General features: G+C 44.8%; 1 protein-coding gene across 4 annotated transcripts; it reads right to left on the bottom strand.

Annotated features, from left to right (window-relative positions):
* Window positions 1–701: 701 nt before the first annotated feature.
* Window positions 702–24,217, bottom strand: LOC113966180 (pseudouridine-metabolizing bifunctional protein C1861.05-like). 4 transcript variants are annotated; one of them, XM_027680538.1, is made up of 19 exons: window positions 24,067–24,214; window positions 22,205–22,308; window positions 21,557–21,671; window positions 20,159–20,333; window positions 19,444–19,555; window positions 18,332–18,438; window positions 17,378–17,504; window positions 16,707–16,827; window positions 16,338–16,423; window positions 15,160–15,284; window positions 13,850–13,909; window positions 9,979–10,045; window positions 8,700–8,794; window positions 6,963–7,091; window positions 5,400–5,514; window positions 4,470–4,607; window positions 3,643–3,809; window positions 3,127–3,215; window positions 702–1,161 (listed from the first exon to the last, which is right to left on the bottom strand). In XM_027680538.1, exons 2-19 carry the CDS (start codon window positions 22,296–22,298, stop codon window positions 966–968), a joined length of 2,118 nt encoding a protein of 705 aa, XP_027536339.1. In that variant the 5' UTR covers window positions 22,299–22,308; window positions 24,067–24,214; the 3' UTR covers window positions 702–965. The 4 variants fall into 4 exon arrangements, with proteins under 4 accessions (XP_027536339.1, XP_027536341.1, XP_027536340.1 ...); XM_027680540.1 differs by having other exon boundaries at window positions 22,224–22,308; window positions 24,067–24,117; XM_027680539.1 differs by lacking the exon at window positions 6,963–7,091 and having other exon boundaries at window positions 24,067–24,217.
* Window positions 24,218–25,433: the final 1,216 nt, after the last annotated feature.

The following is a 25,433-nucleotide window of genomic DNA, read 5'->3' as shown; positions in this document are numbered from 1 at the left end:
TGTGCACATTACATGCTGAGAGAGAGAGTAGGTGACTTTTCCTCATTGCTTCCATGAGAGATGTCCTTGCTCCCTCTGCTCTCTTTTGCTTCAGATTTGACACTCCAGACTAAAGAAGGAAGAAAGCCCCAGAAGAGGAAGGCGTGTGGAACAAGGGTCTGTCATCTTTTAAAGGCCACCAGCTGCTCCCTGGTTACCCCTCTTAGCTTAGTCTTGCCTACTTTTTCCAGGGGCATTGGACTTCAGAGCAAGAAAGTGTGACTGGCTGGCTGGCTTGGGAAGACTAATGAGGTTATCCTACAATGTCATGATCCTGCCAGCTGCACCTTGCCACAGGTTGTGGTCCACGGGACCTCTTGGATAGAAAGGATGTTTCTGCTGGGCCCAGCTGAAGAGACATGGTCCTGAAGATCTAGGAGTCAATGACTGAGGAGCTACCATGATAATGGGCAACAGTGACACAAGGTGGAGGAAGAATAAATTCCCTCAATAGACAATCTAGAAGGACTGGAGGTCAGGGAAGCAGGAGGTCTGAAAGACCAGAAACCAATTTTTCTTTACATGGAATTTCCCTGGTTTGGGGCCTCCTTCCCTGAATGTTTACTCAGGCCCAAAGCAGATGAGTGTTCCCATTAGATGGAGGGATGAGGGGTGGGTGAGATATGTTGTCAACAGGCAGAAGAACCAAGCTGAGGTTGCTGTAACCCACCAAACAATTTTTTTTTTAAAAATTAAAAAAAAGGGCAGTTAACAACAGCAGACAAACATAAATGTGAACAGTGCAATATCAGTTTTCACCGAATGCACTCCACAAACACTTCACCTCCCAAAAAGTACCATGCACTGAAAGTTTAAATCCTCTGGTCAGCACCCAGCCTTTGAACTCAACGCTTAAAACAGTCCAGTTCCTGGAAATAGGAATGCTGGGACTTCAGGGAGATGACAGATGAGAAAGCCATGGTGTTCTAGTCCATCTTCCATACCTTCGCCTCTGGCCAGCTCCTGCTCTTGACTTGCTCCTGGCTGACACTGGAAGTGCTGATTTCTGGGGAAATGGGCTCATGGGAACGAAGAGACAAGCTTGCAGCAAGCAGACCCATCTGGACACAGGTGTCTGTGTCATGTTTAGCAAGCATCCCTGCAAGGATTCCTGCCATTAAGCTGTGGAGAGAAAGAAAGATGGTTTTGAACAAGAGGGGAACAGTTTTGAACTCGGGAACATGGCCGTTCATTTGTAAGGACTTTCATTTGGATCCGAACCAACACTTACAGAAGCTGAATATGTCAACTTCTCATCTCAGAAGTTGAGGCACTTTCTCTTGCATCACATTTTCTATTCTCCTCAGTTTTCCAGGTGAGGCAGGAGAGAAGAAAGGAGTCTAAGAAGGGAAGAATATACTTTTCCCTTGCTCTCTAATTATTTTGTCACTTCTCTGCTCTTTGTTGGTGCCTCATTGTGTCCCCTCCTCTCCCTATAGGGATTGGATAGGGTGAGAGGTAAAGTTTCCATACCTATGTGAGAGGGACAACAGGCACAGCTGGAAAAAGAAATCCAAAGCTGAAATTAGATGGGAAATTCAGATTTTTGAAAACATTTGCCGTGGTTTTCCATTTGGGATTTCCCAGTAAAAATTGTGTGAGTGCTTGCAACAACAATTGTCATCCTTGGTCCCCACAAGGCACTGAGGCAGACACCAGGAGAAGGAAATGACTTTGGCATCTGCCTGACTTGCAGGGGAAGGGTCGGCTGAGGCATGGATACGTGCAGGGCGGTGTTTGTGATAGCCTGGGAACAACTACTCTTTATTCACAGTTAACTACTCTAATGATGTTCTGAAGCTCCGAAAGGACAAAGGAGAAGTGAAAGAGAAGGGAGAAGACAATGCCATTTAAGAAGAAGAAGTAAGGAAAGGAAAATATGATGGCAAGGAGGATTAATAAGCACATCTATGGGAAAGGGGAAAAGAGCCCATTTTTTGCACTTGGGCTAATTACTTTAACATCTTTTTATCCATAACAAAGGCACAGAAGATTATGACTTCCATAAAGTGTTCAATCTCTCAACAGCTCCAGAAGTTGAGAGTAAATATTTGGGGGAGCATCCCCTAGCAATGCTGTGTGCAGGCAGGCAATGTTATGTTGTCACGACAGCCCCATGCAAGGAGCAAACAGCTGCTGCTGCTGCCTGCACACACACTCAGCTCCTTGGGCAGCATCTCTGGACTTGTGGGAGAGCCACAGGGTCGAAGCAAGGCAAGAAGTGCCCTGGATCACTGCTTCTGGGTGTGCACTCTCCCCTGACCAGTGCTTCAAAAGTGTGAGGGTTCATGGGGGCCAAGCTGTGGAAGTGCCCATTGATAATAGAAAAAAAGAAGTGTTGCAATGGTGAGTTATTGGTAGGTAAGCATAGAAAAAGAAAAGGAAATATCTGTCACATACAGACTTTTGGTCTATCCCAAGGCAATGAAAGGACAGAATCAATTATTTCACCATATGAAGCAAGAAAAAACCAACCCTGCCTGCTACATATAGTTTGTCAAGTTAAAAAGGAGCATAATAAAATATTACTCTGACAGACTGAGAATTGATCAGCAGGGCTAGCTAAAATAGCTGTCATTTCCCACTCCTATGTACGGCGTTGTGTGAACAGCCAGGAGAATTATACAGCAGACTCTTTTGAAGCAAGAGCTTAAAAATTGCCAGAGGCAAATGCAGAACCTGATGAAATGCTTTTATAGGGCCATTTTTGCTACTGAGTGGCAGTTCCACTTCCATTGGAGAAGTGTGGAAGTAAAGCAGTTAGTTAGTTAGACAGCTTTGATGTAAGGTGGTTTACTTTGCTTTTAGCAGCTCAGCCCAGACTAATTCAGAACTCTTAGATTGCCAGGAAAGGCTTGGATCTTAAGGAAAAGCAAAACTAATGATGGCAAGCCTTCCAAGATGCTTCAGGGGACATTTTTATCGAGCTTTGCAAGGAATCACAGTATCCAGCCCTGTTCTCATGTCTTTGGTGTCTCTTCCTCTAGTAGCAGAATGTCGTTCTCGCCTTTGCAGTAAAATTTCAAAGAAATCCGATTATGGCCCTTCCACACTTAGTTGGAGAGTACAAAGCAGTGAGCAATATACCTGTCGCCAGCTCCTGAGACATTGACTATCTCCTCTCTGCTGATGGGGATGGTGGGGTAGTGGGTGGCACAGAGGCTGGCAGCAGCAGTCTGTGGGAGTAGAGAAGGGAAATTAGTGGGAATTGCCAAAGCTGATAAGGCCTGATGTGGGTGATGCCAGACCTGCATGGTTGACAAAAAAAGAAAAGACTGAAAAAAAAGCAATAATCTTTTTCACACTTTGGAAGAGATCATTTAAATGAAGCTTCCTGAAAATGAAGCTTGCAGTCATGAATATTCATGTAAGCACATTTAAAACTAACTGACTATAAACACTGCTGCTAGGAGCCAGCAGTATAAGGACAGACAACTTGATTTTCTTTCAGAGCTGTGTATTCCACCTCCCAAACACATACATTTTCCAGCACTGATGCCATGTTTCCTAGGACTGCTGCCGTGCCACCAGAAATAGTAACAGTGAAATATGGTCCAAGAAAGAAGCAACTGAGAGCTCAGAGTTAGTTTGCTGCGCCCTTACCTGTTTGTGAGATCCTGGACAAAGCAAGATGCTCCCTCCCAGGCTCTTGCCACACAGGAGGATGCCGTGAGTGCCGAGGGTCACCACCACACACTGCAGGTGGGCCAGCAAAGGGCAGGCCAAGGCCACTGCAGTCTGGACAACATCCTCCAACCTGGATGGCAGCTCTTCAGAGAGTGGGGAAGGAAAACCATGTTATAACTGTAAAGGTCCTCAACTGGCCTTTCTGTGGGCTGGTAGCCTATTTTCGAGCACCTCTACTAGTATTTATGAGCACTTCTGAGATGTGGTTGATAATTTTTTTTTTCTTCAAATTATGGGAAACAAGGAATTCCTCAGTGTTAGACTTCCATACTATATTTCTATGCTGGGGAATCCAACCCTCAAAGGGATTAAACCTGTCTGTAGAGATCAAAAAAACTGTCTTGAAGCGCGGCTTCCTTGTCTTAATACTGTTGGATTTCCACCTGCCTTTGGTGGGGTGTTTCATTTCTGCATAGGATGGTACTGTTGGGACAGATGCTTCAGAGCACTGTGCTTCAGAGACATGTTTACAAACCAGAGATTGCTCCTGCTTAACTGATGAAGAGAGGCAAATGGGATCTCTGGTGTCGGACAAGGAGCCATCCCACGACTACCGTGCTCTCTGATAGATCAACAGTCCATACAATCCATGCAGATATGGCTGTAAGGTCCAAGACACCAAGAGTACTTAAGAATTTCCACTGTTATAACCCAATTTGCTTAAAATAGGGGCTGGAGCAGAAAATGCTCTCTAGGATGTAGGTTATCTAAAAGTGTTGCTGATCCTTCTGAGTATTAAATACCTGCTGGCACAGGGTTCCCAAGGGTCCGATTTATTGCTCTTAGCTCTTGCAGGTTGGGGGAAATGTATGTGAGTGCTTTCCAGCTGTCTGAGAGGAACGGCTTAGAGGCCTTGTTCTCATCTGTTGGCTCATAGCACACTTCAAAACAACAATGCAATTGGTTAGTTAATTAATTAATTAGTGGCTCATCTACGTCAGAGCAGGATGCAGTGCAGAAGGCTTAGCGTGATCTGCACAACTGGAGTTACACAAGTAATCTCTTAGAAACTTAAATACTATTTCCCCTATGCTTGTGACAAGGTCTCCCAAAGACTACTTTTCAGTGCTCAGCAATGAGACAGCTGCTTCTGGCTCTGGAGTGATACAATCAGACTTCAGTTTTGTTACTTGTCTTGGCTGCTTTTGGGGCCTCTGACAGATTTTAAGATCATTGTGTCCTCTTTTAGGATTTGCTTTTAAAAATGAAGGTCTAACTCCAAAGGTTTTGGAAGCCTTGTGAAGGGTCCCCAGCATGCCAGTGGAGGGGGGTATTTATTTTTTGGGAAGTGAGAAAGAAATCCTCTCAAAAGATGCCTTAGGACTTATTCTGAGAAGCAAACTATATTGCTGCTCAAACTGGCAAAAGTGCTCAAATTGGCACTTGCCTTGAGATTAAAGACAATGAGAGCAGCTTCCCCTGGCTTTCTGGCAGTGCCCAAGAGTGATACCAACTACGCTTTAGGATTTAGCTGCAGAAAGAGGAAAACTCAAGAGAAATCAGAAATGTTTTGTCCATTGGAAACAGAGTAGGAGGGTACAGAAAAAAGGCATGTCAGACAGTAACTGGGTATCTTCAGCAAGCAGCAGAGGCTGGGGCTCAGAGTGCACAGAACGTCTTCGCGCGCAGGCTGTAAGGAGCTACAGAGCCAGAGCTGGGCAAGTTTTCCTTACCTGCTAGCTGATGCTCTTTAGCTAGTTGGCAGACGTACTGAATAGTGGAAAGAGGCACATTTCCATCAATGCAAACTAGTGGGGCCTGACACAGGTTCTCCTTGAACTGGGACACCTAGTGAAAATCCAGGACATGGAGGAGAGACAGCTTGAGTCATTGCAGAGGGACAAAATGATTGCTAGTTAGACTTGATGTAGGATTTTCACTTGTATTGCAGCCCTTAGGTGCAGGTGTGAACCTACAAGAGCGATTCACCAAGGGAAACGGATTTTTCCATTTGCCTCATCTCTTCCCCTTCTCCTTCCCCTGCTCCCTGCCATCAAGTGCTGGACTCAACTGGCAAGGCCCCTCTGCCAAAGGAAGATAGTTGCTGGTACTCACTAGACCACTACAGGGAAAGAGAATGCTGCTGTTTAATGCCACTGCAGGATTCCCTGTGCCATGCCTGGCTTCACTACACCTTTTCTCACTCCGCATGTCATTTAGATGTCCTCTGTGCACAGTGCCTCCTAAGACAGGTTGTTCATCAGCATTTTACTCCTAGGCACTACTGAATCCCATAGGGATGGAGGACAATGGAGCAGTAGAGCGGGGAGCTGCTGTTCTCTCCTTTGGCTCTCTGAGGCTGCACGAGCACTGTCTAGATGCCAGGCCAGCACTTCAGGCACTCACGCAGCATCCCTCCCGTGTCTCTGCCAGTCCTGGCGGGAAGAAGTGCTGCCAGAATGCACTTTGCAGAAGAAGACTGGTTCAGAATTTCCACTGGCCAAAGCTGTTTCATAGAGCTCAGGAGAATTAATCTGTCATGTAACAGTTTTCTGTGCCAAGGCTTGGGGGAGGCAGGGTGGGGATGTAAGTGGGAACGATGACCATATTTTTGCCTAGGAGGGCTCCACCTCAGGGAGATGCCACTGGTAAGTAAATTGCACTTAACTTTCATGTTGCTGTCAGTCATGAAGCACAGGCTTTTGTTCTGTGAATAAAAGAATGAGTAGGGAAGGAGGGTGCAGTGAGGGGCTTTCACTGAATCAGTCCTTAATCACTGCTTCCATTAGCCCTGATGTTTTTGAATGTTTGGATGTGCTGAGCAACAGTTTCTGTTGATACAACTCAGCATGTAGAAACAACAGGAATGGTGGGGAGGGGATGGAACAGGAAAACTTGCTTTAACCAGTGTTCTGTCCATTTTTTTTCTTTTCTCTATAAGGAGAAATATCATTTCTGCAGACTGGATTTGTTTCTGGCTTTTAGGTGCCAAAAATTATAGGTTAGCTTGGACAAGTTAATGAAGAGGATTCTGGCCTATGTGTCATGGATCATAGTAGTGGTGATACTTATGGCCCAGAAACAGATAGAAACTCCACTTGGGTCAGCAGCAACAGAGGGCTCTGGTAGCTTCTCATGCTGCTATCTCAGTGGCCAGTGTCTGGGGTTAACTTTAGCATCTCCCATGTCCCTCTACACACCCACTCCCCCCTGGTACAGGCTTTACCAGTGGTCTTTTGTCATAGGTCCACACTCGTTCTCGTAAGAAAAGCTTACAAATCAGATGGTGTGCGTACGTATTGCTCTGTGATCTGCTGGTGGATGTCCATATCTCCCAAGCCGATGCTGAGCTCCCCAGCACTGGTGACCACAGCACAGTAAGTGGCTGTGCTCTTCCCCTCCAGCTGAAGGACAGCGCTCATGTCCTGAAACAGGGAGGACAGTTACACACGGAGCATGTTTCTCTTCCCAGACACACTTGGCTCAATCTTTCTCTGTGCCCACCCAGTCTCTAGCCCAGCTCACTGTTCTCCCTTCCAGCACCCTTCTCTCTTGGGATAAGCAGCATTTCAGGGGTATCTCAGTCTAGATAGTGCTGGCACATGGCTATTTTCTAATATTTTCAATGCAACACAGGTTAAAGCAATCCTTTAGTAAATGGGAGTCACAGGTCTCTGCCATGCAGTTCCACAGGATGTGTCTCTGTCGTAACAGAAGAGTGGTCTGCAGCCCTGTCTGCTCCAGTCACCCACTCCCGTAGCTTGTGTCAGACTTTGATGGCCTGCTGACGTGCTGGCCTGTGTTGGTGGCACACTGCAGCTAGCAGTTATGTTGGCCACCTCATGAACTGCCCAGCCAGATTCTAAAAGCAGCCTTGGAGCCATTTTTCCAGCAGTGGGGTAGATGTAGCTGAGACGTGTCCTTCCCCTGTAGGTCTTGTGAATGATCTGCTTAGAGAACTCAGGGCATGTCTTGGAAGGAGCACGTGGACAGAGAAATGCATCTACCCCAGGAGTTGACAGGGAAGGTGGAGGTTTCAGGGAAAGGGTCCTCTCCAACACTGGTAGGAATGTGTTTTGCTACAAGGAAGGATTGCTTGGTGGCTGGCCAGCAAGTCCATCCTTCCTTGGGAGACTGCTCACTTTGATGGCATAAACTGTGCTGTGTAGAGGAGGGATTCGAGACCAGCCGCTATGAAGCCTTTATAAACCAAAATGGAGTTCAAGCTCTCATTGCTCAACTTGTTAAGTTGCTCAGGTAGCCAGAACTAAGGCCTTATGGGCTCTGTTTGAATACCAGGGTCATGAGGGCACTCATAAGCCTCAATGATCCTGACCAGCCTCACCTGGGGGCTGTATCCACCTTGCCTTGCCTTCAGTCCTGCCTCTTCTGTATGGAGTTGCTTATGCCCTAGGTTAGGGCTGTCCTCCTGGCTTTATTTACTCCCTGCTGGGGTGGTGATATTCTGCCTTTCTGTCCCAGGGAGCTCCTGCTGCTCCTGGCTGCCTGACCTGGGTGGACAAGCTGCTGCTGAAGTCAGGTATTCCCCTGGGGCACAGGTAAGGGGGGTGTCTGCAGCTCTGTAGAGGACCCTGCTCCTCTGAGCTTAGGGGGTGTCCAGCCTGCAATCCCAGTTCCAGGTTTTCTCTGTCTTGGGCTTTACCCAAGCCAGGCTGATTTTGGCGTTGCTTTGTGTATCCTCAGGGTCAAGGTTTGCATATTTCTTCCTATGCTTAGCCCTTACTAGAATTTTTCATAGTTCCTCCTGATTTACCTCTTTATCTTCTTCAACCACTTGCTGGAGCTGAATTTAGACCCCATGGTTCAGACTCTAAATGTTACATACATCTAGCCTGTGTTTTTGGGGTTGGCTCCTTGTTTTCCAATTGTCTGTAACTAAAGAAATATTGAATTATTCCTACTCTAAGCCTGATGAAAGGTGGCTCTGATGTCTGCCAGGGTTGAGAAGACTTTTCTCTCTATGTATTGTCATCACTTCCATGTTTCTGAGGTGCCACTGCTGTGCAACATACCATGTGGTGGCAGTAGTGCAGGACAGACTGTAAATGCTCATCCTTCCCCACAGCTGATAAAAGGAGAGGAGTTTGTCCAAGACGGCTTAAACAGTCTAAAAAGCAAATGGAAACAAAAGCTATTAACAAATCCACCAGATTAGTGTGAACACAGTGACAGCCTGTACGGGATGGGTGTCTGTAGGAAAGCCCTCTCCTGGAAAACTTAATGCTCATCAGTCCTTGCCTAGAAGGATAATCAAGATGAAATTCAGCTGCAGCTGTTGCAAATGACTGGTTGGAGCTGAGTGAGGTGATTCTGCAGAAAGCTGCACCAGCACTCCGAAATTTGGGATTATTTGGAACATCTGCGAGTGGAGGAAAAGAGGAGGGGGAAGAAAATTCTGCACTTTTTTGGCATCAATTCCTTTATCATCACAAGCATGTAGGTTTTCCCACACTGTTTCTGTGCATGGTGTTTTTTGCTGCTGGCCTTCCCACACTGCTGTTCCCACAATGATATCTCACTAGAACCACTGAATCTAAGTGGATTCACGGGAAACCCTTCATCCTCTCCCTTCAAGTTACTATAAATTATACCTCAGTGGGTGGCATGGGTATTTTGTGGTTTTTTTTTTTCCACTTGAGCTTCTTCATTAGTGATCTGAAGCGACAGTAGATTTATGTTAGGAAGATTTGGGAAACATCTAAAAGCAGGAATAATCCTAAGAGCAAGAATAATCCTAACATCTTTCCATAATCTGCCCCTGTTAATTTCAATACACAAAGACTGGTCTGCTGCTTCTTATGGTGGAGCACCAGGTACAGTGGGATCCTTTCCTATTGCCAAGGACTGTAGCCCTTTCTCTTCTACAGTAACTCCTGTACCCCAGTCCCTCTTGTCCATAGTACATGGTTGATCACCTTTGAACAAGCTTATTCCTTTCAAATTCTTACTCAAAACATACTTCTATTGTGACTACAACCTGGCATTAATTAAATCTGAGGACCAGGCTGCTCAGTAGTCATTGGAAAATGCTGATGCTTATTTAACTTTGATTTGGGGTTAGGGTACTATATGCTAGTTAGCTTCATATTTGTGGACCTTCCTTTTCCTGATCTCAGCTCCCTCCCCTCTTGTTTCTTGGAATGGCCCCTGCCTTTTCCAAGCAGTCTGCCCACTGGTATATTGCCTAATGTGTCCCAAATCTTGACAACATTAAACATCTGCTGTTGAAGGAATACCAAAGGACGAATCACAGCTGGCATGCACCCGCAGGCAAACCCAAGCACAAGGCACCTGCCAAGTTTCTTCCAACACCACCAAAGGTTCGTCTCACTCTTCCAGCATTTGTTTGCCCACCACCCTGGAAGAAAAAGCTGTTAGTTGGTAAAACTGGGAGGGCTGCTTGGCATAGATGCTATGTCTCCATCAACACGTGAAGTTGATGTTGCTGAAATATAGGTCAGCAATCAGAGGGAGCAGAGGGTATCCAGCTAACAGATTGAGGGCAATACAAACTTCTATGGCCATCTGCACACTTCAATCTCAATGACAAGGGGCTGCTTTCTGGAAGGGGAGATCCACTTCATCTCCCCATGAATTGCTATTTTGGTCTTATTTGCTAAGACCTCCTACAACAATGCTAATGAGTGTTTCTGTTGCTATGAGCAGAAGTCTGAATTGACCTGCTCAGAACAGCCTGGGACTCCAGAGCTTCTGACCCAGACCTGACGGGCTCTGCAGCTGTTTTCCAGGCCACTTAGCTCCCACCTTAAACAGTTTGGGGGTTTTATTTATTTTCCTCTTTGAACCTAAAATGATATTTGTTACCTTTGCCTGTACTGCCTCTGTACTTTATTCATGGAAGGATCTGTTTCAGAGTCTGAAGATTTTTTCACTCACCCTTGCTTCCCAAACATCTCTCTCATAAAAAATACCCTTCTTTTTCACATGTGGCTATCAACTTCTCTTTTCTCTTGCCTCTGCCTTCCACTCCTCTGTCCATCTGCCTCTCTGTCACAAATAGACAAAGTGTCAGAACACAGGCAATCGCTCACCCATCTCCTAATTCCTCTGCCAGAAGAATTACATCAGTAAGTGCTCAGATCAATCTGCGCTTCATCTGACTATCAAATGGTTTTAGAGCTCTTGTTTCATAAAATCCTGACACATATTTTCCATTTCTGGAGCCAGCTTGCCACTGGCAGTCATAATGATCTTCATAGGGTAAAACTGAAGCTCCCCAAGGGCTCTTCTTCCCCTGCATGAAGCGGTACATCTGTCCTTTGCACACAACTCTTTCTCCTGCATCCAGCCCTACAATTGTAAGAGGCTGCTCTCCCACCCAAGTATGCTCTTTTATTACTCTGCTCTGACCTCCAGGCTCTTTTTTGTAGCTCTGACTCTCCCCAGCTCTGTACTCTGTAAGACTTGGTGCTAATTCTTGACACCTTTACTTTTCTGTCTGGCAGTTCTCCAAGCCCTGAACTGTTCACATCACCTGAGCAGAACTGCCTCTATATAAACAACTTATGGCCTCTGTCCATCTCTCCATTACTTGTCATTTCTCATTAACACAAATGCCTCTTGGCTACATTTCCTCATGCTCCCTGGGAATTGCCACTGGTACTGCTGGGAAGGAGGATATTTCCACCTAAAACTGTGTCCTGTTGAGTGTTGCAGATTTCAAAAGCATTGAACTCATCTATTTTAACTCTGAAGCTCACTATCTGTAATAGAGTCAGCCAAGGAAAAAAAAACAACACTCCAAAGGAAAAAGCAAGGGTGCTTGTTTAGGCAAGTCAAATAACATGGCTTTGAACACTGGCCACTGTTTCAGTCTTAAAAGAGGGTGCTCACTGCCATCAGTAATGAGCACTAACTGTGTTTTATGTAGTTCCACTATCTGTTTTCTAAAACTGATGCTTGCAGGAATGGTGAAAATACTCATGAAGTCCTTTAGTTGCCTGGCGTGCCGATCCTCTCTTTTAGTTCCCTGTGCTCCCAGAGGCAGAGTTGCTGGATTTTTATGCCAAGCCTTGCCCTAAGAGCAGACATACCAGCCTCCTGCTCAGGGATCCACCTGTGGGTGAGCTCTGCTGTTGTACAACCCTATAGGGCCTAAAAAAAATGAAGATGCTAGATCTCTCTTTAAGTAGCAGGTGGATGCAGTGATAGAGAAACCAGCAGCCAGCTTTTGAAGAAAAAAAAATGAATGACTCTCATCACACTTTGCCACCTCAGTCGTAGCTCCAAGTCTGAGTGGTACTCAGGTTTCTCCTCTACATTGTGGTCGGGTGGGGCTGGCTGAGATGAAAGAACTTAGATGAAAATGGACTTGTTGAAGTGATATGTAATAAGGCTGGGCTGATGCTTTCTGGCAGCGTTTCAGAGAACTGAGTGAGCCTCTGGAACCTTCTTCAATGTTTTAAGAGATTTGAATTCCTAATGTAAAAGTGAGACTCCGCTCAACTTCCGGGTGTCCTGGGGGAGTTATAACCATAGTGCTTCTTCCAGCACCTTTCTTTGAGCAAAACTATGCAACCTTCTCAGCAGGTCAGACAGTTACATACGAAACACTTAGCTTCTGGGTAGCCTTGAAAGCCATGTGGGAATTACAACCAGGACAGAATACAGCTGCTTTCCTGCTGAGACGCCATGAGGTGTGAGCGGTACCCCAGTGCTCTACAACAAATCCAACAGGCATAAAGGTGGGACGTGCTGGGTGCTGAGCCCTTTGGAAAAAATCTCTTTAAAAAGTCAAAACAAAGCAATGCTGTTGAGAGAGCCTTTTCCTCTGTGCCTAACCACAGTAGCTGTCAGCAGGAACATTTTGGCTGTCAGTTCCCAAATCCTCCTGCAGCTCGGCATTTGGGTAGCTGTCATGATGGACCATCAGCTCTAGGGCTTGCTACTATACAGAAGGGCAGCTAACACCTCACTTTTCCAAGCAACACTAAAAATCTCCTTTTTCCCCTGTCAACGGTTCCCAGTGGGGTCTATAGTGGTCCTTGGCCCTCTCACCATGCCATAGGTGTTTCAGGGATTTTCACTCATGTCTGACATGCCAAAGAATGCCTATCCACTCTTGGACACAGCTCTGCTCCTTGTCCTGACAGCTGAGCGTGGGCTATGTATGGTGTTGGTTAGATCAGAGGTGAAACACTTGAACTTTTGGGTTTGCAAGCCTTCATAACCAATGCCACAGCATATTTCACCCTTGACCATTATAACACTGTTTGGTCTTTGTATCATGAAACAGCCAAATTCCTTAAGGACAGCTTTCCCATCACATCTTTTCCTATCTGACTGAGGCTGCCCCATCTCATGGTGAAAGCTTCCTGCCTTGGCGATCAGCTTAGGGTAATTTGAGACACTAGAGAATTTTTGAGCAAGTTTCACCACCTCAATCGGCAGTACTTCATATAGCTAAACAAAAATTTTACAGGCCATGCAAATGGCCACCATTTGCATGGGGGAGTCCCAGGTCTGTTCCACTTGAGCTTCTTGGTTGTTTCTTGTTCAAACCAAACTGAGAGGAAAAGGGTCTGATAACATTTAGAATGTTCTATTTTTTAAAGCCTTTTTTTTTGTGTATGTCTCAAATCCTTCATGAGTACTCTACACTGATACTCTTGCTCTTATCCATGCTGTTTTCCATAGCTAAGGCAGTCCCAGACAGCCAGAGCTGGCTCTTAGCTGGGGATTTCCTCACTATGGGGTCTTGAATTAGGGGCTGACACAGCATAGTGAGGGTCTTTACCCATTGCTCTTTGCATACATGAGTTGAGAGTGCCCTGGGCACCTCTTCTGCTAGAAGAGCTCTTTGGGCTTGAGGCATCAGGAAACAGCCTCAAGGCACCTTAACAAAGACTGTAGAGGTCAGAGTCCTATGTGGAGATTATATGGATTGCTTTGTCCCTGTCTTGAGTGGCAGGGATGGTGACTTTCAGCATGGAGACAGAGTAAGTCACTATATTTCACTCCATTGCCCACCTAGACAACACACCAAATATGTAGCACTGCACCTGCTTGTGCATGTGTGTGCATACAGACATGTGGATATCATACATGGATAATGCCTTCCCCCCAAGCACCTTTTAAAGGTACTCCTTTAAAAGTAGCTGGAAATGCAATGGTGCTAAGAAAAATGCTATAGATACAGTACCAGGATGTCAGGGTTCTGCGCCTTGGCTATAAAGTCAACGTTGATACCTCCAATCACCACCTTTAAGAGGGAAGAAAGGGGTAAAAAGTGGTTGGAAGGACTGGAGGAAAAAGTTTCCAAGTCATGTTTGCTTTTCCTAGTCACTTTTCCCACCCCTCTTGAAAGCTGTCTCATTTACAGTGTAAAGGCCAGTGCTTATTTTGGATGGCTAGACACAGGCTGGTACAATCCCAATTAGAAAGAATCAAAATCTCTTCTGTATGTTGGTTTCTGAATTATGCCTGCTGATAGCCATCCCCAGCGTGGCAGGTGGGATGTGACTCTGTGCACACAGGGCTGCTGGTGGTTTCTCTGTGAGGTGACAGAGTAATGTAAGAAGTCACATGGGTCAGGTCATGCCAGTGCCTTTGAAGCCATCTCTCTTGGAACAATTTCTGACATACCAAACCTCAGAAACATTCAAGCACTATTGTGGAAAAAAGCAAAGAAAATGGGAAAAAGTGGGCAGAAAAATGCAGTCATTTCTTGCAAGCTCCCAGGAGGAATTGCCATACCCGGTGACACTTTACAGATTGCTTTTTTTATTGTCCTTCAAAGCCAGAATAAGCAGTACAGCTCCACAAACAGGAAGTTTCCAGATTCTTTGGGGACATACAGCTGTTTTTTCTCATTCCATCAAATGCTGGGTTATTGCCTCTGGAGTCAGTGCCCTCTTTTATGTTGACAAATCCTACTGCAAATGGGTTTTAGAAAATCTTTCAGCTCTCTAAAGACCACCTAAAATAGATTTCCTGTAAACTATATGGCACACACAAAATCCAAGAGAGTGAATAGAGTATTAGGGTTATAGTGAATCTTGTTTGGATGTGCTGTAACTCCTGTGATTTTGTCAATCATGAGCAGGAGGCCAACAAAAAGAAATATTTATAAACATTTACGGCTCTGCAGCTCAAAATATCTTTATCCACCCTCTTCCAGGTCTACTCCTGTAGTCATGAGTTCCCAGTCAAAGCTGTACATAAGGGCACAGTAAAAGGTGAAAATGTGATTAAAGTTTTAATGGCTTTGATGGTCTAAGACTTAATGGGATTAGGCCATTGTCAGTGTTTATTCCCTGCAAATGTGCATAGAGGGGGGAGGAGAAGATGTTTATCTGTGAAGAATAAAAAGTACTAAAGGGAGAATGTCTGACAGTGAGAAATAAAAAGTTTGGTCTCTGGCTGAGTCACCTTTTACTTTTGGGAACAGATATAAATTTATCTTGTGCTGTCAGCACAGAGGCATCATGTGGAGGCCAGCAAAGGACTCACTGGTTGAGGTGCAGTCATGTCCCCTCGGCGAGGTAGGTTCCCCTTCCTTCTGGCTTTCTGTAGTTTGCTCAGGGCTACTGCAATGCAGCTGCCCACTTTGGCATTGTTCTGGATCAGCGCGAGGTCTGTTTGGCACTTCTTTGAGGAAAAGAAAAAATACCAGCAAGATTGACCTATTAGAAGCTTATGCAGGAATTTGGGGAGGGAGAAAGCAGGAAATATGTGCTGTGAGGCTTGGTAGAACTGATTCCCCATACCATAATCCTTTTGGGGCACATATAATGGGTCACAGTACTGCATAAACACTGATATTTTCATTTTTTTTCAGCTTCCTCCTCCAGTATCCACAGAAAGAAAACCTGTCTTCTCCATTTGACAGATAGGGAATAGAAGCAAAGGCTTCACAGAGAAAAGAGAAGGTGAAGTGCTTAAATTAGAGTTGAGAGTCTAAAACCATTAGAGGATCTTGGCCAGCTTTTCCAGAAAGAGATACCTACTGAGATTTTGCCAAGTCACTCTAAGCAATTTTTTTAGTATTTGCACTGGGGGCAGAGTATCAGAGGCTTTGAAAGCCCCACTTTTTGTCTGCATATAGCTCTAATTTCTAAAAATGCCTTTACTAATCTGCTCTGATTGGTCAGGTCTCCTAGAGGGCTGGCAGCAGAGCCTGGATGAGAATCTGGCCCTCAGATTCTATGCTGGCATCTCAGTAGATCTGCTTTTTTCTTACCTGTGTGAGAGGATTCCTGCTCACACAGGGGTGTATTTCTTCCAAGTTTCTCTTACTCCACACCCACGTGAAGTGTTGGATGAGGCACTGTGATGTACAGCCCAAGTACCTTCCAGAGTGCAACCTCACCATGGGCAACAGCGGCCTGACACTCCATCACAGAGCAGGCAAGCTTGGGGGTCAGATATGAAGGATCTCCTTAGGCTCTGGACCACCTGCTGTCTGTTTTGCCCTCCATTTTTTAATGCAAATGGGGATGAAGACAGTAAGGATGCTCCTGAAAAATCAGGGTGCAGCTGCTAAACTCTCATCTGTTTGCAGATACTGACATGTTTGCCCCCTGCTAGATTGTCAATGAAGTGGCAGTGTTTTCCACCAAGCACCATCAGAAGAGATATGAAAGACACTGGAGTACGTCCTTTTATCTCCCCATTCAGTAAAAGGATACTGGAGTCCAGTGATTTCCCATCAGTTAACTCTATGAGCTTCTGTAACAAAAAAGGGGTCACTTCTTTGCCTGTGATCCCTTTGGACCTGCAAATATAAAGAAAATGCCTGCAGATGAGAAGGACTGAGCTGCAAGAGCATCAGAGGACAAGCACTGTTGTTAGCAGATACTTTATCTCTGTAACCACATACCATAAAAAGTCCTGTAAACAAGCTTTGGGTTAGATAAAGCTACAGCTGAAAGTATGTTGTGGGCTCACCCATGCCGGAGGTTAAGCTGTGCTACAGCTCTTGTAGCACTGACCCTGAATTCGTTTACTGTCTCAGGACCACTGGGTGAGCAAAGGATGAGGCTAGGGTTGCTTCTCACCTGGCTTCACTGAGAGCTTGCTGGATGGCCTCTTCGATGACCTGGCCTGAGGCAGCTCGCTCCTGGGGACAGGGCACTGCTATCAGCACCCCGTTGCTCAGGCCTAGCCCCAGAGCACTGTCTGGGAGAGGATGGGCAGATTATTAGTGGTTCTCCTTGGATAAGTCAAGTGCTGAAGGAAAAGGATAGAGTAGAGTGGGTGCAGGGTGAAGAAACCCACAGAGCTGAAGCTCTGGTTCTTAGCTGACCCAAGATCAGGGTCTTCTCCAGCCGCCAACCAATTCACATCTCCCTGTTTGAGTCTGTCTGTACAGCAAATGGGGCAAGGATTTCTGTCTTATTTAAACTGATTCCATTTCTGAAGGCCCAGAAACTGTTTCTGCCAACACATTAATATGTGCATTCCCTCCACTTCACCAGTGTGAAAAGAATGTAAATGAATGAGCATGCCAAAGTGGCTGCAGCTGGCTTGCAGTTTTACTTGCTGTAAAGACTGGACTCCCCTGCTACTTCATTTTCAAAGCACTGTTGAAGCAGGAATGGGGGAGGTGGGATGGTGTATTTTTCAGGGTAAATTTTTCTCCAGAGTTAAAGAAAGTGCCTCATCCAAGGTGATCTTTGTGTCCCTCTTTTCCAAGACCTCACATGGGCCTTTCCTGTCTAAAACACACCAATGAGTTTAGCTGCGTCCTCTTCGTCCCGGACGTGATATGGTGCCTGGAAGCCACTCCGGCGTGAGAAGAAGGCTGGGAACTCTCTTGATTCTCCAAAGGCAGCCACACAGACACCCTGAGTCTCCTGCAGCAGTGGAGGTGAGATGAGCAGGTAATCAGCAGAGGGAAAGGGGACCCAAGTAAAGAATGGGACTTTTTCCTTCTACCCAGAAAGAAACTGTCTTTCTTTAGCACAGGGCTTGGTTATTTTCATACATCCCATTCTATTCCATTCTCCCAACAACATATTTCAAAGCAAAGAGCCAGACATGGTAACTGGCTAGACCAAACCAGGCTTACTGAGAGAGAGGAGGCATGCGCGTCCTTTCCTTGTGCTTGGAGCTGATCAAAAGCCATGCAGCTGTCATTAGCACAACACTGAGTCCAAGGTAACACCCTGTGATCTGAAGATATGTCATAAGCTGACAGGAATATAAATGAGTTTTGTTTGCAATTGAGAAGTATTGATGCTGGCTGTCACCTGAAGTGCTGGCTCTGCTGGTTTCCAACATACCAAACTTTTAAAGGCGATTCTATTGAAAATCATCTGGATTCCCATTTTAATTCTGATTTTATTTAGTGTTTGATGGATCTTTCCTCATCCATCAATTTCTGGGAGAATTCTCCCAAAAAATCAAGTTTAAGGCCAGAGAAAGAGGGCATGGTTAGCACTGCCTTTGACCTCAGTTGGAACAGCTGCTGGAACAGCTCCTTGGACATGGATAGATTTATGTTAGGGAGTAGCCAAGTGCTTGTACAGCCCCAGGACTACAGAACTGTAAATATGGCTTCATGTACTCAGTAATAGTTTCTAAAAGTCTTAGGCTTAGTACCTACCCTCATGCCACTGGGCATTCTGTACACAAAGAACAACATTATCTGCTTTCAGGCCCCGCTGCCCATGCTACCTACCAGATATTCCAGTGTCCTGCCAATATCAAGGATAGACTTGGCTCCTGCAGATACAACAGCAACTGGAGTTCGTCCTAGCTCTGTCAAGTCAGCACTCACATCCATAGCTGTCAGGGGACAAGCAGCCATCATGTTGGTGATTGTGTTGTGCTCCAAGCTGATGTGATCTGCCCTCTTAAAAAGCTGTGTCTGCCTGGGATGCCACTGCCTGATTTTGTAACTGCTTAGGTCCACAAACATATTTACAGGTTTAGATCGTGCCTTTACGTGTTGAGATTGAAAGAGATATTGACAAAAAGAAGTTACATGGCTGAGGGCAGAGGTGCAGCCTTGCACTGTATCTCTTTGTTCTGTGATCACGTTGATAAAGAGTATGCAAAACTTCGGTAGAAAAGAAAGAAAAAGGTGTTATACAGCAAGGATGAAGTTCAAGGAGACGGAATATCGCTGAAGGAGATTTTGAGTTTGGAACTGACATTGCTGGCAAAAAAAAAAAGAAAGCACCACAGAAGCATTGATGACCTCAGGAAACTCGCTGGTCTGGAATTCACATCAAATCTGAAAGGGATGGCATACAGCAGGGCACTGCATTTGTGCTATGCTAGAAATACATATGGCTGAGAAGAGAGAATTGACTTAATTCACAGACTACACTGCCAAGACTGGCACATTTTTTAAGAGAGGACTACACATCTCTAATACAGACCAGAGCCTAAACCTCTTTTGTGGTGAGACTCTCCTTCTCCTCATCTGGGAGAAGTTGATACCAACACTGTGTTCAGTAGCCAGTATCAGATTATCCAACCATTACAAAGAGGGAGAGGTGCAGTCAGCTCCTGTTGCGCCAGCAAACAATATCCATATAACCACATGTATGCAAATAGATATAGAGAAACCCCCACCCTCTTAACAACTGGCCTGTGCTCAAGAGGAATATTTTGAAGCTTCTAGAAAGGAGATACCGGGGAGAAAATAACCATAGTTTGGTCAAGAAGAATGATAACTTTACTCTTCTGAACAGACAGTTACTGTAGGACAGACTGGGGAAAAGGAATAAGATGGAATTAAATAATAGCAACATAGAGAAAAATAGAATGTATTGATGTTCTTACTGTTCTCTCCGTCCCGATGGACACCTCCTATGCCACCTGTCACAAACACGGGAATTCCTGCTTTGTGTGCAGCAATCATTGTTCCAGACACAGTAGTGCCACCAGACAGGCCCTGTCAGGGAACAACCAGTCACAGTGCCCAGGGTGACATGGAGAATACAGCATGTGGGCAGCAGTGGTTGTGGTCTGACACACAGCAACGTCACAACAGCCTGCTGTCACCAGCTGACCAGTGAAATTCTGACACAAATATTCTTTTGGGCAAAAAGGAAGAGGAATCATCCACCATCCCTGCTACATAAGCTGTTCTTGCCCTGATAGCAAAGGCCTTTGTTCCCCAGGGCGTTCCAACCAGAAGTCATCATGTGCAGCTAGTGTCACCTTTAGCTGTCACTTTGAGCTCGCGATGGCCTACGTGTCACACAGTTTGCATGCAGTGTGATAATGCCTTATCGTGCCAATGAGAATATTCTTAGCCAAGTGCTCATGGCTTGCCAGCCCCTCCAGAATGACTTTTCAGGAGCCCTATTTCATGGCTGCTAGTCCCTTACTCTGTGGTATTTTTACTCTAGTAAGGACCACGTTTGAGCTTACCAGTAAGATACTACTTTACATGATATTTTCAAGAGGTTTAAAAGCAACCTGGCTTGAACCTGGAGAGCACTATACTAATGCCATGTAGAAAAGACCACAACAGAAAGTCTGTGTACCGTACCTGGCTGAGGACAAAAGGAAAATCTCTCCGAGACACTTTAACTGCATTTTTACTGCTTGCCAAGAACTCGAGTTCCTCGTCTGTGAGTCCCACATGGATTTGGCCCCTTAAAATACCTACAGTGGCTGGCACTGCTCCGTTTACTCTTACAGTTTCTTCCACCTCTCTGGCCATGCTAAAAAGAGATAAGACAACAATCACAAATTAGGGAGGCAAATGATCAGGCAAGAAACTGCCATGTTTGATGGCCATCATTCTCAGTTTTACAGTTCTTTGACTTCGGCTAAGTCCTGTTCCTCTTCTGTATCTTCCTAATGGCAGAAGTCTTTGCACCTGAGCTTGCAGAAGTGTAAAGCTCCCATTTTCAGGTCAGCAGTGTCCAAGCTCTGTGCTTCAGTTTTAAGAAAAATCATTTGGTTTACAAGCAAACCTGATTGTACAATAGACTACTGAAAATAGGGATCTTTTCAAAATAGGACCTTTCTGTATTTTTTACCTGTTATTTCTCTGAGACCATAGACCTTCACAGAAACCTCAGCTAATTTAAGCCCTGGTCAAATGACCAGGATATATTTTTTCACAATTCAAGCAGTTAGATATAGAGTAACAGCAGTGCCAAAAAGCTGCTGCTTAAGGGTACTCTAGGGCTGCAGACTAGCATACACTATCCTTTTTAAGAGCAGCTTCTTCTCCCTTTCTGAATTACTTGGACATATGCCAGGCAAACTTTAACTACTGAGACTACCTCTTCTCCAAAACTCAGTTTTTAGAGCTTCATTCTAAGACAGAATGTCAGGCAGAATAGTGGCCAGGTAAAAAGCAAGGTGGAAAATCAATACCAAAACATTCCTGTGCTTTCTGAAAGCAAGGATGGAGGGGAGAGTGCAATGTAACTCAATAAAACATAAGTCTACTGAACATTAATCAATAAAAGGTAGAGGTAGGGGGTTTTCCATGCATAGTACAGAAGGCAGGGAGAGGGACCAGCAAGTCTCACAGTAGCTGCTCTGAGTGGGCTAAGGAACAGATTTCCCTATTGTATTTCAATCCTTTTTGCATTACAAAAGATACAGAAAAAGAAACTGCAGAGTATTTTCAATGTCTGTACAAAGTCTGCAACTGAAAAGGCTGGTAGCTCTCTTTTAGAGCAAATGATGACATTATCTGCTGCCATATTTTAAAGGAAGACAGAAATTTAATAACTAGGCTCCCCATATGTGTCCTTAAAAGTCCAAATATGTTTTAACACTTGAGCTCATAATCTGCATGCCTAAAAACCTGACATTTACATTTGGTCTTGCAATGGCTTTGGCTGGACCAAGAATACTGATACCAATCCACCAGGTATGCGCTTCATTCTTATAACTTTGTTGAACAAGGAACATCAAAATCCACCACCTCAGATTCAGAGGATAGGCCATGCCATGAGTAATGATGGTGCTTTCCAGGGCTACAACTGGTCTCCCCTCCATCAGGGCTTCCTGGACGGAGGGATGAATCCTGACATAAGCACCTGGGCATAAACACAGAAAAGTGAGTTATTTGTATGGGTATTTGTAGTAACTAGTGAACTGTTTTATAAAAGGCAAATTGTTGTCATCACAGCAAATTTATCCCCCTCTTCACCTGCTCTTTGGGGTGAATTTACAAATAACTTCAAGAAGACTGAAGCTGTGTTTTATGTAAGTGAAATATTTGCAAAATATCTCTACTGTTAATATGAATTATAATCCTCATCACTATTAGTGAATGGTCCTCTGCCACCATTTTTGCAGTTATATTGTTATTTGCTCCAGGAACATTGCTTAAACATTATTGTGAATGAACGGAGTCCTGCAACCATGCCCAAAGACAGGGATATGTTTTATAAGTGGAAACATCAAGGATACCATAGTAACTCAATATATTTTAAGACTATCATACACCAAGACAATTGTCGCTCTTTGCTGTGGTCCCAGAAGACTGTCAGCAAGGTCTCTGCTGCATTCAGATGAGGAAAATACTTTCCTCAGTTCCCCAGGAACTTTTTCAGAAAATACTACTCACCATGCAGAAATCTTCTCACCTGGGTGGTCCCACGTGCCATGGTGGACACATGTCTTCCCAGGCTGGAGGTTATTTTCCTAATCATCTTGTGCATATGGATGGTCCTGAGATAATGGAAGTCAGGTAAAAACGAAAGATGTAATTCAGCAATGATGCAACCTTGTGAAGCTAAAAATATCAACTCTTGCCTTGACCTTGGAAAGGTAAACAACCCTTGTCCAGGAGATTGCCTGGAGTTTCCTGATGTTTCAAGCATGAGCCAGGGTGTCAAAGCAAAATGTTATGCTGAAGAAATGGAGTTACAAGGGTCATCTGGCCCATTATCAACACTGGGCTGAAATCGTGGTAGAGCAGAGAAAAGGATGAGAAGTAAAAAACTAGGGAGAATTTTGAAGTAGGCAACTTTTTAAATTCCAAAGCGACTTGCTTACGACAGATTTCAGGCTCAGCCACCACCACCTCCAACATGAAAGGTCACAAGGAGAAATCTACAAGGCAGCTTAGTGCTATAGAAATATGAATCTGTTTTTTGCTGGTGTCTAGAAGAAAATAAGCATTTCAGAAAGGAGCTGAGAACTGGCAAATTGGACTGGAACTGCAAAGAGGAAAGAGCAGCTTTCCCCAGAGCGGGGAGTGCTTTATGTAGGCTCACGTTACATCATCCTTCTTAGTGCAATGCCTTGGAAGCAGAGTGGCAATTCAGCCCCGGCAACAAACTCCAGAACTCCTCTGGTCTCTTAGCAACTCCTTTTCACTTTAATTAAATTCATTCCCAAACAGAGAAAGAGGGGGAGAGAGCTGTAAATGTTAAGAGAGTGGTCTGGTCCGGGCCTCGGGGCAGTTTCACTTAATGCCTGGCTGCTTCACATACTTTCCCTGGGCATTTAACCATACCCCTTCAGTCTCTCTATTCCTCACCCCTTCACTAGGAGGAAAGGATTCCCTTCTTCAGTCCTTTGTACCTATTGTTAATTTAGATGGCAAATTAAGTAAAATACAGTACTGTGTTCATGATACACTTAGTGGAACATGGCTCTGATCTCAGTACAGTGTGTGGCTTTACAGTTATATAGAAAATTCTTATACCCAGGAAGAATGTACTTGCCCAAATATAAAGACTTCAACTATACAGGACAGCTTGGGCTGTGTTACACAAGATAAGCGGCACCGGATCAACTAGACACAATACACACCTGACTGAAACACTAAGATTTTCCACTTTCCAAATTGTTAATAGGGACTAAAAATTATCTTAATGAAGTTTATGGAATCATGCAATGACAAAAAAAAAAGTGACAAAAGCTCTTACTTCACGCTTACAACTGTGCAGTGCTAAGCTCAGTAGCCTGGGCAGTTCATGGGCTCGTGCCAATGTTCTGATATTGCTGTGTGTGCGCCTACACAGCCCTCGCTCTCTGGGGTAAAGTCAGCTTTGGAATAAATTCACTAAGGCAACAAGGTTACGCCAAGGATTGGTTGAGCTGCTCGAACTGTGCTCTGAATTTTAACAACCCCCCAAACTCTGAAGCATAACAGCCAGGAGTGCCCAAGCTGTGCTGGCTGGTGGATAAAAACCAGCTGGTCACCACCTGAAACCCAATACGGCTGAGCTGATATCCACTGGAAACTCAGCCAACACTCAGCCTGAGCTGGCTCAAAGGTTTTTGAAGCTTGGTAAGTTCTGCAGCAAGACCTGTATGGCCTTTTGCCTCTCAACCAAACTGCAGATTCATAGTGCAAGTTTCAGGCAGCTCTAGCACAGACCGGCTCTCCTCCCTGCTCCAAACCGTCCCTGCTGGTGTCCCCTGTGATCGATCCGGTGTATCCGCCCTCACGGAGCAATGGCCTGGCGTGTCTCTTACCTCTGGGTGTCCGTCTCATGGAGGAAGGCTGGGTGGGTACTGGAGCAGTGCCTGGGCAGCCCGGGAGGAGGCGGAGGAAGGGGAGCGGGCAGCACATGGGGGTGCGCAGGCCAGGACTTCTGGCCAAGAGAGTCTATTTATTATTAACCACAGGCACAGCTGAGCTCCACAACTGCTCCCTGCCTGGGGTGCAGGGGGCCATTTCATGGCTTCTGTGATTATTTTCGTCCACACAGAGCCAGATTTTCCCCTTGCTCTTTAAAAGCCTTTTCTCATTTTTCAGATTCCTTTGCTATTAGATTTTTTTAAATCAGTGAATTCATTGCTTACTAAAACAATGCCTTTGCAGACTGAGCCACTTTGTATCTATGCCTAAAAAGCTGGGGAATCACATCCACGCCTCCCCCACAACTTTGCCAAATGCAGTTGTTAAAGCTCTTCCTTCTCAGGGTAAGAGCTCTGCCCAGCGCTTGGCCTCCCCAGAGAGGAAAGTTGTAGGTCTAAAGATAGTTGTGGCCACATTTTGTACGATGCAGACACCTGGTGACGCCAAGAATACAAGCTGGGTTCACAGCAAAAAACTCTTGTAGTCTCCTCCTGTAAAGACAATCCATTCTAGCAGTTCTAGGGCAGCTTTGAACAAGGACTTTGAATCTGATAAATCTTTGTCCCCTCATAAAAAAGCCATGATACTTTGATATCTAATGCACTGGTATTGTTTCAGTTTTATATTCTGCAGAAAATATCAGAGTTGAGAGTTAAATGGCCATGAAGGAATTGATTTACGGGATAAAAGACAGACATGATTCCATGCAGCGTCCACGAATAACATAAAACTAGCTGAAGTAATTGCTAATGTATTGCTGAAGTAATCATTGTCAAGGAACTGATTTTACTGCAATCCATTAATCAGGAAATTGTAAAACATAGGTTGTTAAAGCAGTACTTGCACTTTACACTTGTCCGTTTCAAAAGAGATTTCCTGAAACTTTTGTTTAACACAGCAGTAACAAATGGTGTCTTATTTTCTACGTCCTTCCAATCTCTTCAACTAAACACTTTCAAGGAAACTTCAAACAAAACTTGCTGAGTTACAAAGACAATATGCCTCTGACTTCTGTTACCCAGTCTGGAAGGAATTTAATTGCAGGAATGATAGATTGCATCCTCAGATGCCATAAATGGATGCTGAAGATTTTGTGAACGGTATCTTTTTCCTGGGGGGATGGGTAGTCAGATGTATTGTAAAGAAAATGTGTAGGTAAAATAACATTTTTGGAAAAAATGCACAAATTATAATGACATCATTTAATTTTCCATTAAATCTGCAGTATTCTAGGAATCTATCCGGGCCATCCCATTATTAA

This window comes from Neopelma chrysocephalum, unplaced genomic scaffold (assembly GCF_003984885.1).
Source record: "Neopelma chrysocephalum unplaced genomic scaffold, ASM398488v2 Primary Assembly neopelma1_59, whole genome shotgun sequence".
Lineage (NCBI taxonomy): Eukaryota > Metazoa > Chordata > Aves > Passeriformes > Pipridae > Neopelma > Neopelma chrysocephalum.
This window is presented reverse-complemented; position numbering and strand designations above follow the sequence as displayed.

What these genes read in the sequence shown, in the direction of transcription:
- LOC113966180 (XM_027680538.1), bottom strand. Translation starts at nt 22,298, where the DNA reads ATGCACAAGATGATTAGGAAAATAACCTCCAGCCTGGGAAGACATGTG. An exon ending in GCCTATCCTCTGAATCTGAG is followed by an intron (nt 20,334 to 21,556) that starts GTGGTGGATTTT and finishes ATCTCTTTTTAG; the next exon opens with CATGGCCAGAGAGGTGGAAG. An exon ending in TAAAGAGCATCAGCTAGCAG is followed by an intron (nt 4,608 to 5,399) that starts GTAAGGAAAACT and finishes GTTGTTTTGAAG; the next exon opens with TGTGCTATGAGCCAACAGAT.